The sequence below is a fragment of the Pristiophorus japonicus genome, chromosome 17 (genome assembly GCF_044704955.1).
Source record: "Pristiophorus japonicus isolate sPriJap1 chromosome 17, sPriJap1.hap1, whole genome shotgun sequence".
In the NCBI taxonomy this organism is placed as follows: Eukaryota; Metazoa; Chordata; class Chondrichthyes; family Pristiophoridae; genus Pristiophorus; species Pristiophorus japonicus.
The window spans coordinates 107,436,683-107,446,736 of record NC_091993.1 but is presented as its reverse complement, the minus strand read 5'-3'; the positions used below and the strand labels follow the sequence as shown (position 1 = coordinate 107,446,736).

Here is a 10,054-nt window from a genome sequence, read left to right as displayed (position 1 = left end):
GGTGAAGAGAGGAAGAGAGGCGAGGGGGGGTGGGGGGGGAGGGAAAGAGGAAGGCGAGGGGCCGGGAGAGGCTGCGGGGGAGGTGGGGGCAAGAGGCTGCGGGCGGGGGGGAGGTGGGGGCAGGGAAGTGGAGGGGGTGGGGGGAAGGAAGTGAGGGGTTGCTGGGGTGGGGTGGGGGAAGGGAAAGAGAAGAGCGAGACACCTTGGGGTGTGAAGCAATGATGCTGGGGGGGGGGGGGCGGAGAGCGGGAACTCAAAGACTGATCATGTTCTTCCAATCCCCTATAAGGGACATTGTTGGAGTGGATGACATCCAGAAGTCATGACATGGTCACTATTCACTTCATACCCAATAAACCTGTTAACATTCTGTACACAGTGCCCCATCTATGGGGTGGGGGAAAGGATGCACTTGCGCTTGGGTAAGGCACTTTGGCTGGTAGAGGGATGTACTTGGACTGGGATAAGGCACTTGGGCTGGGGCAGGGCATGCACTTGCCCTTGCTGTCTTCTGGGGAGCTCTGTCCTCTGTCGCTTCAGGAAGTCAAAGTGGAACAGCTACAATTTGCAAAGTCAGTGAGACCTTGGGATGGGTAGATCCAGTGACACCTTCCTGTGAAAATTCAGGGTGTGGCTTATCCTCCAAGGGGACCATTAGAAATAAGGGGTGGAGTCTGTTGGCCATTTCATGCAGTACAAATAAACGCGTCTTTATATAAATCATCAAGTCTGGACTATCATTATACTGCTCTGAATTAAGCATTGGCATTTATTATATAGCTGTATATTTGTTTTTTGTCATCGTCTACTGAAATTTTAATTGGAAAAGGGCTTTCTATGTGCGTGTTAAATGTGAAACCCTCATCCTCACCCGGTGATCTCTCCACCTCGTCCAAGTCAGGAAGGATGTCAAGTCCTTAAGAGATAGTTCGGAGGAGGTTTACTCATTGTACCAGGGATGTGGGACTTCAGTTACCTAGAGAGATGAGAAGCTGGGTTTGTTCTCCTTCGAGCAGAGATTAAGGGCAGATTTGATCAAGGTGTTCAAAATCATGTATAGTTTCAATAGAGTAAAGAAGGAACAGCTATTCCCAGTGGCAGAAAGGTCGGTAACCAGAGGGGACAGATTTAAAGTGATTGTCAAAAGAACCAGAGGCAAGATGAGGAGCAATTTTTGTACACAGCGAGTTATGATCTGGAATGCACTGCTTGAAAGGGGGAAGAAGTCGATTCAATAATTTTCAAAAGGGAAATGGATCAATCCTTAAAATTTGCAGGGCTATGGGGAAAGAGCAGGGAAGTGGGACTAATTGGACAGCTCTTTCAAAGAGCCGGCACAGGCATGACTGGCTGAATGACCTATAATTCTATGATTAATGAATGGAGGGTATTTTAACCCATGCTGATTTAATTTTAGTATCCACATTGTTCATTTAACAGAACACTCAAAGGATGTGGAAATAGTGTGCATTTATCATGTTTAATTTTATTAAATGCATTTTAGGAAGATTCCGGTTTACTAAAAGTAAACCAAAATCAGTGAAGAGAATTTGGGATTACAGAATTTAGAAGTTAAACTGCTTCAGGTTCTAGAAAATATTACAGGCTGATGATGTCAGTCACTACATATGAGGTGTTTCTACTTGAATAATTTGTATTTTAAGTGTACTGTGAATTGCTTTTCTTTCAACCATTGCATATTTTTAAGGGATTATTATTGCCGTCGTCGTCGTCGTCGTCATCATCATCGTAGTGATATGTTATTTCAAAAAGGGAAGAAAAGGAGGGTAAGACTTCTTTATATTCATCATTGAATTACTTTGTGCCTATTGGGTCATAAATACACTGCATCATGCCAACTCACTCTTTGCTTTTCCTCACATACCTCATTATTTATAAGTTTGCATTTTCTGTTGAGATCTTTGATTTATTGAGGGGAAATTGGCTTTGGGAATGGTCAAAAATGCATTTGCTTTAATATTAAAACCTTTGAGTAGGTAGCTAGTTTTATATGTTGGCCATGGGGCGCTGGTTGTCATGATACCATTATGTACTCCAACCAACACAGATGATTTTTTGTGGAAAATTTCTCCCAGTTCTATTAAATATAAATTAAGTGAAATCCCAGAATGTCTACCTAACCGTGCATTATATATTCATCCTTGACTGGCCTTTAAGTACATTAAGTCCAGGATCGCCTCCCCCCCCCCCCCCCCCCCCTTTTTTTTCACAAAAACACTTACTCAATTCTGAGAGTTTCTTCTGATAATTTAGAATCCTAAATTTCTTGGATTACAACAATTACCTCACTTCATCGGCTTTCCCTCTCGCTCTGCCGGCCGCACTCCTTTTTCTCCCCCTCCCTCTGAGGGCCCCTCTGTCTGAGTGTGTATATGCCTCTTTTAAGAAGTCATATAAAAGGGGGTGGTGTGGGATAATTCCTTTTGCATGTTTCATTGTTTGAATATAGATACACTGTTTATTTCTTGCAAGTGAAGTTATCTTGAATATTGGTGCTTAACTAACTTCAACTAAGTAGCATATTTTTCTCTGCATGTTTGTTTTGTTCTTGTATTGAATTTTGTTAAAATATTAACACGTGAAACAATTTTGTAAAATTCCATTGTTCATTCTCATTTGTGCTTGTTACATGTTTGTTACGTTTCCAGACAATATGTCACCTCTGAAAAAGTTACCATGAACCCTCAATTTGAACAAGTTCAAGAGAGGCCCAATTGTGATGAGACCTCTAATTGCCTAGCCTGATCTTTAATTAAAACTTTTTTAAAATCGAAAGGTATAACATTTTATTAAGCTTATCAAACTATTTTATCTTTTCAATACTGTTATTACAGTCTTTAAATATTTAAATATGGGCATGTTCAGAGGTTATTGGTCTGGCTGGTATTGCAGAATTCAGAGATCACCTGTGGTTGCTTGAAATGAGCCTGTACCACAAGCTCAACGTTGGTGGTCGGAAAGATACTAGAATCTTTGCTGAACAAACGAGAATCTATGCTAAAGAAGGAAATAAAACAATCTCTCGATGATAAAATCTAGGTGAACATGGATTTTCAAAAGAAATCATATTTAACCTACTTTATTGAATTCATTGAAGTAGCCGTGAAAAAAAAATCCCTACAGTGGTATGCATGGACTTTGAGAACTTTTGACATGGTACTACATAAGCCACTTCTAACAAAGATCAAGATGTGTGGAGTTGAGGTCCATATAGCAGAATAAATTGGAAAAACAAAACCGGGTAGAAATTAAGGGAAGTTTCTCAGACTTATCAATTCACTTCATTATTTTGAAAACTTAGTTTATCTCAAAAATCTCCATTTCTCTAAGCATGTAGGTATGGTAGTGTAGTGGTTATGTTACTGGACTTTCTGTAAAAGTGACCATGAGGCTGTTGTACATTGATGAAATTGGTGACAAGAGAAGTGTTTGTGGCAGTTCTACTGCTTACCTGGGGAAATTGTGGTTCATCCATGACCGGATATCAACAAGCAGTCTGATAACAGGGTGGTGGTGGTGAGGTAGAGCTGGATGTCATTGGCATAGGTATGGAAGCTATTGTAATGATGGTGTCGAGAGACAGTATGTAGATGGGGAGGGGGGGGGGCGCAAAGGAAAGATTGGGGGACCCTAGAGGTAACAATATGAGGACAGAAAAAGAAGCCTTTGCTGGAGAGGTAAGAGTGAACCAAGTGGTGGAAGATGTCGTCTACGGTGCTATGAAGCGGCACTTACCAATACCAGCCAATAACCTGCTCGCCGGTGCTCAGTTTGGGTTCCGCCAGGACCACTCGGCTCCAGACCTCATTACACCCTTGGTCAAAAGAGCTGAATTACAGTGTTGAGGGGAGAGTGACTACCCTTGACATCAAGGCAGCATTTGAGAGAATATGGCATCAAGGAGCCTAAGTAAAATTGAAGTCAACGGGAATCTGGGAGAAAACTCTCCACTGGTTGGAGTCATACCTAGCACAAAGGAAGATATTTGTGATTGTTGGAGGCCAATTATCTCAGCCCCAGAACATTGCTGCAAGAGTTCCTTAGGGCGGTGTCTTAGGCCCAACTATCTTGAGCTACTTCAGCAATGATCATCCCTCCATCATAAGGTCAGAAGTGGGAATGTTTGCTGATTGCACAGTTTCAGTTCCATTCACAACTCCTCAGATAATGGAACAGTCTGTGCCTGCATGCCACAAGACAAGTAGCAAGTAACATTCACACCACACAAGTGCCAGTCAATGACCATCTCCAACAAGAGAAAGTCTAACTACCTGCCCGTGACCATCGCCGAATCCCCCCGCCATCAACATTCTGGGCATCACCATTGACGAGAAACTTAACTGGACCAGCCACATAAATACTGTGGCTACAAGAGCAGGTCAGAGGTTGGGTATTCTGCAGCGAGTGTCTCTCCTCCTGATGCCCCAAAACTTTTCCATCATGTATTGGCTTATACATTTCCAGATGTTTGCCAACTTGACCCTTTAAAATCCTGCAGATGATTTTGCCTTAACCTGACTTGCTCACCAGCTTTTCTTGACTTCCTTTTGAAGATAATGTAGGGCTTTACTTTAATAGCCAAACTAAGGTGCAGGGTGGCCACAGTTCAAGTCTGATTGCTGAAGAGTGAGAAAGATGAGATAAATGAAAGTTGTGATTTGGTGATGCCAAGCTTAAATTTTAAAAGCCTGAAGATTGTAGGAGGAAGGAAAAATAGATACAGATGAGCAGATCCACATCATTGAGGTCTTGGCTAAGAGTGAGTTGGTGCAGGTTTGCCACGTTCTGATCTTCAATTGTATCTCCTGAATCCAGTGAATTTATTAAATAGAAAATGTCAGTTACAATTTTGCTATTTATGTCCCAATTCCTAAAATCTAATGTGTTATCTGAACTCGAGAGCATCTAACCTGTAGACTTCTTGTGTGTTGGGGTTGTATTAAACATCAAAATCTCTGATAATGCCACTCTGAATAGCCAATGTTAGAATCATAGAATGGTTTACAGCATAGAAGAAGGCCATTCGGCCTGTGCTGACTCTCAGCTGGTCCCACTCCATTAGATTGCTGTTTTTTTTCCTAATGAACTAATTGTGATAGACAATATTTTTATAAGGTTTATGGTGTCTATTTTGGTAATGAGCTAAAAATGCCAAATGTTCCTGCTGGTTTTGTCATTTTAAAAGTAACTTTAATGGTGCAATACTGGTCACTCGAACAAAAAATTGGAATCTTATATTTTAGGTCCTTGTGAACCACTTAAATACTGATGTAGCTGTCCCTGTCTTACCATCTTCTATGTGTGTTACATTAAATATCTTTTCTAATTGTCAAATTTTTCCTTTTTCCCCCCCTTTCCACAGGTCACCAATTTGAACTGCTCATCATCTTGGGTATAACTACTTCTGACATGTCCTAATTTAATTAATCCCGTTGACAGCCACTGAACTGAAACTATTTCCTTCTGTCGAATGGCGTATATTTTCCAACTGGCACTGTTCCAATACAAATGCTTAATGTGTTTGCACTGAATTCCTTTACACTTTCTTAATACAGGTGTTAACTGATAAAATAAATAAACGCTTGCAATAAAAAAGCACACCATAGGGATTTAGCACGAGCAATGTGGCCACCCGGCAACAATGAAAATGGAAATATACCCCATGCTTACTGCAAAGAAAAATTGGGTACCATTTTCCTCGAATCAGTTGAGCTGAAATTATGCAGAATTTTCTACCAGATTTTTTTTATCCCTTTATATTTATTATTGCATTTCAATGAAAGCACTTGATGTTGATTTTAAGTTTTCTCTAGAAGCTAATGGGGTTTGTGTTACTCTCCACAAATGTCTTCTGGAGGTGTGAGAATTATTGTATTTGTGCACTTGGAGGGTATTTTTTTTAGTGTGTACTGCTAAGTTTTTTCAGATGAAGATAATAAGGTGATTGTAGGGTTTTTTTTAAACTTATTTTGACCCAGAGCATACAAGTCTTAAATTTGCTTCAATAGTTACTTAAACAGTAAAGTTAAATCAATGTTTTCTGAAGTTTTGTAATCTGAACAAAATGAGTGCCATTGATTTCCTATTCAGAATTTAAGTATCAGTTTGGTCTGATCAATCTTTGTACTGCATTCTGTTAGGAATCTGAAGGTCTGTTTGTGTAAAATTTGTATATATGGTGGAAGCATTTGTATATTCTGGGGCAGTTGCATAGCTCAAATTTTAGAAGACATAAATCACATTTCCACTATCAAGATACATTATAAAACACATCAACATTAACCCCAACACATTCTATAAATAGCATGTTGTCGTCTTAAAACTTTAATGTGGAATTTTCTGACTAATTTTAATGTAACTATTACACGAGCTGAATGGCGCAGTTTTTTTCTGTGAAGATTTGCATGAAACTGATTTACACCGGTTTTATACGGAAAAATCGATGTATATGAATTTTCTTTTGTGCTGCTACCAAGATGGCAAAATCCTCTGCTACTTATTTACATATCTCTTTCCTCCTCCCCCCCCCCCCCCGGGAGAAAGACTCACTCATGAGTTTCTTGGATTTGCGTGAATAATGCGCTGGTGTAGGTTATGCTGAATAATTTAGGTGTTACATGACCTGAAAACACCTGATGTCGGCATTAGGGATTTCTAGAGCTTAATAGCAATTTTTTTAATACAATTTGAAAATAATGTTAGACTTGCACTATACTTAACCGAAGTACAGTATCCGTGCATCCAAACATTTTCATTGCACCCCTTCCTTTCCCCATGCATTCAGAAGAACTAAGTAGCTGGCCTCCACAATGGGCATACTGCTGTTCCTTATAATAATGGAAGACAAAGAGGGTTAGTAGAGGCAAGCGGTGCAGAGAGGTGCCATGGCACAAGACAGGAGCCTAGTTGCTATTACTACTGTTGGCGCTACATTTGCGCATGTTTTATGTTGATTTTAATGTTCCAGCGTGGCAAATCAGCTCAAGAAATTTGGACATTAGCGTCTGTCTAAGATTAGTGTAGCTTTTGGTGTAATAAGCCTTTATCTTCACATACCATAGGCAATATACAGCAGCTCAACATACTGTAAAGCAAAAAGCAACTTAATGCCAGAAATATCTTCAATCACAACCTTAAAAGTCAAACTTTGACACTAGCAATTGTTTTAAAAAAAAAAATTAAGTAGTCTAGCAGTTGTTGTGATTGCTTACATTAGTGAAAGTAACTAGTTGCAAAATGTTTGATTTTAGAGAAAAATGAAGGATTATTATTGATTATCAATATTAGACCGTAATATGGTCTTTGCCTATGAATTGCCCTATACTGCTGCATAAAATAATTAAATAGCATATACAGCACAGAAACAGGCCATTCAGCCCCACCCAGTCTATACTGGTGTTTATGCTGCACTCAAGCCGCCTCCTGTTTTTCCTCCCCTAACACTCTCAGCATAACCCTCTCTTTTCTCCTCATACGCTTATCTCCCCTCACCTTAAATGCATCTATACTATTTGCTTCAACCACACCATGGTAGCCAGTTTTACATTCTCACCACTCTCTGGGTAAATAAGTTTCTTCTGCATTCCCTATTTGATTTCTTGGTGATTATCTTGTATTGATAGCCTCCAGTTATGCTCTTCCCCACCAGTGTAAACACTATCTAATTTATCAAAACCTTTTATAATTTTAAACACCTCTATTAGGTCACCGCACAGCCTTCTCTTTTTCAAGAGTCCCAGCCCATTCATCCTTTCCTGATGGGTGTAACCTCGCATTTCTGGTATCATCATTGTAAATCTTTTTTTGTGCGTTTCAAGTGCCTCTATCCTTTTTATAATATGGCGACTAGAATTGTATGCATTTATGCAACTGTGGTCTATACAAGGTTCGATGCAAGATTAGCATAACTTCATCACTTTTTAATTCTGTAGATATTTGTAGTGCGGGTTTTTAGTTTTTACTAAATTGCATATTTTGCCTTAAACTTGGAAGAGACACATGATTTCCTACTATTAAGAACTGGGTCTGTTTTTAGGTTTTGCTTTTGAGGCTGCTGATCATTGGACCTCTATCAATAAAATATATTCAAATCAGCAGGTTAACTTTTTTGCACCACTTGTTGATCTCTTGACAAATTGCACTAATACAGTAGGTTAGACAGTGGAGGAATAATTAGATCAAGGCTGAGGGATGACTACAGCTCTAAAGTTGATCATATGGGGAAAGAGAGAAGGAGTAACAGTACCAGAGCAGGGTTTCTGAAGAAGGAGGCCAGACAGCTGGAGGCTAGAAATTTAGTACAGCTGGAGGCCCAGAGGCAGGAAAACTGAAGGAATCTGTGATAGATTCCAGAGCAGAGGGTAAAAGTAAGAGAGGGAAGGAGTCCTATGAATTTTCAGTATTTTTATTAGAATCTCTTTATCCACCCCCCCCCCCCCCCCAAAAAAAATCTCAACATGGAGCCACGGTTAGAATTCTTTTAGGTCATGGTAGGCTGAAACAGGTGATGAAAAGCAGCAGGAGGCCTACAGTGAGCAACCAATATATATAATCACAAGCTCAAATTTTTCAACTAAAAAGCAAAAGGTTTTTAAAAAAAAAAACTAATTTAAAACTTACTGACACAGAAGCCAAGATGGCGACCAGAGTCAACTTTTAAGCCAGTCTAGTGTGGATTGTGCAGGTGTGACTTGCGATTTCCCCATTAAGCTTGCTATCAAGGTGATGCCTAGAGGCACCTATGGTGTTGCTCAAATAAGCAGTATGTGAAATATATAGAAAATTTAAATATAATTTATATGCAGCCAGTCTCCATTATTATTATGGATTCAGGATCTAGTTATCTGGGTAGTGTACATAATGGTTTTTGTGTGTCCTTAAATGCTTTGGAAATTGCAAAAGTGGCATCTTTTATCCAGTAGATTAGTTTTTCTATCTGCAGTCATAAACCAAATACTAAGTGCATTAGGACTACTGAATTCCATACAAAACAAGTTGGAAACATTGGCATCTAATAATAATTACAATTTGAAGTCTATTTTTTATCCAATGTTAAAAGATAATTGCCTGTTTATTAGTAAAACAATTAAAAGGCAGAATTTATTATTTAAGATGTGTACTGTGCACTAAAGTCAAAGATGCACAAAGATTTGTTAACTTCAAAATTTACCACATAAAATGATGGCTAATCTTTTGAACCTAATGGCAGATTGACCAAAGAATGTTCTGTGCTGAAAGAAACTCTTTCCTGTGTATGTTTGATGTAATGTCTGTTGTAATGCCGTTTCAAAATGCTGATATTTCAACTGCTAATCGTCTTTAATTTTTTAATAAAATTGAAGAGCTTTTTGATTTGTCTTCTAGCATATTGGTGTTCTAGTTGTGTTTTTTGCTAACTTGTGCTGCTCTGCAACTATCAACTGCTCTTATCAATCTAGAGTATTTTCTCTTAGTAGTCTGCCTTTGACTAATCAGCTACTCTATCCACTGATTCTTTCTTTACACGAGCTCTCTGAGCAATCCATACTCAGGAGTTAGCCTCTTCACAAATCAATTGCATGTTGATCAATGCTTTCTCCTCGAGATTCAAACATGGTGTGAAATGCATTTCTTTTGTTTGTAATATTCCTTAAACTTGTCCACAAATGGGTTCAATTTACATTTGTGCCCTCCTTTACCATATTATACTCCTTGCTTCCTCACCTCTTGCACATGTTAAAGTACCAGCTTACACTTTGGTCAATTCCTATTCCTATGTAACATTCAGCCTCTCGAGCCAGTTCTGCCATTCAATGAGATCATGACTAATCTGCGATCTAACTCCGTGCATCTGCCTTTGCACCATATCCCATAATAACTTTGGTTAACAAAAGTCAATCCATCTCCAATTTAAGGTAACAATTGATCTAGCATCAATTACTGTTTGTAGAAGAGAGTTCCAAACTTCTACCACTCTTTGTTGTGTAGAAATGCTTCCTAATTTCACTCCTTAAAGGTGTGGCTCTAATCTTTAGATTATGCCCCAAAGTCCTAG

General features: G+C 39.1%; 2 protein-coding genes across 13 annotated transcripts in view; both read left to right on the top strand.

The window, feature by feature from the left end:
- Window positions 1-1,569, top strand: part of LOC139228290 (zona pellucida sperm-binding protein 3 receptor-like) — a 16,991-nt gene extending 15,422 nt beyond the window's left edge. The window contains exon 5 of the mRNA XM_070859471.1: window positions 1,505-1,569. Coding sequence (XP_070715572.1) covers window positions 1,505-1,569 — 65 coding nt within the window. The remainder of the gene's footprint in view (window positions 1-1,504) is intronic.
- The window catches only part of LOC139227889 (membrane cofactor protein-like), a 174,695-nt gene extending 165,309 nt beyond the window's left edge, over window positions 1-9,386 (top strand). For 11 of the 12 annotated variants that reach the window (XM_070859013.1, XM_070859014.1, XM_070859010.1 and 8 more), the window contains 3 exons: window positions 1,709-1,787; window positions 2,670-2,797; window positions 5,384-9,386. In XM_070859013.1, the coding sequence (XP_070715114.1) occupies window positions 1,709-1,787; window positions 2,670-2,766 (176 nt within the window). In that variant the 3' untranslated portion in view covers window positions 2,767-2,797; window positions 5,384-9,386. The remainder of the gene's footprint in view (window positions 1-1,708; window positions 1,788-2,669; window positions 2,798-5,383) is intronic. The other variant, XM_070859017.1, reaches the window with a different exon arrangement.
- The last annotated feature ends 668 nt before the right edge of the window (window positions 9,387-10,054 follow it).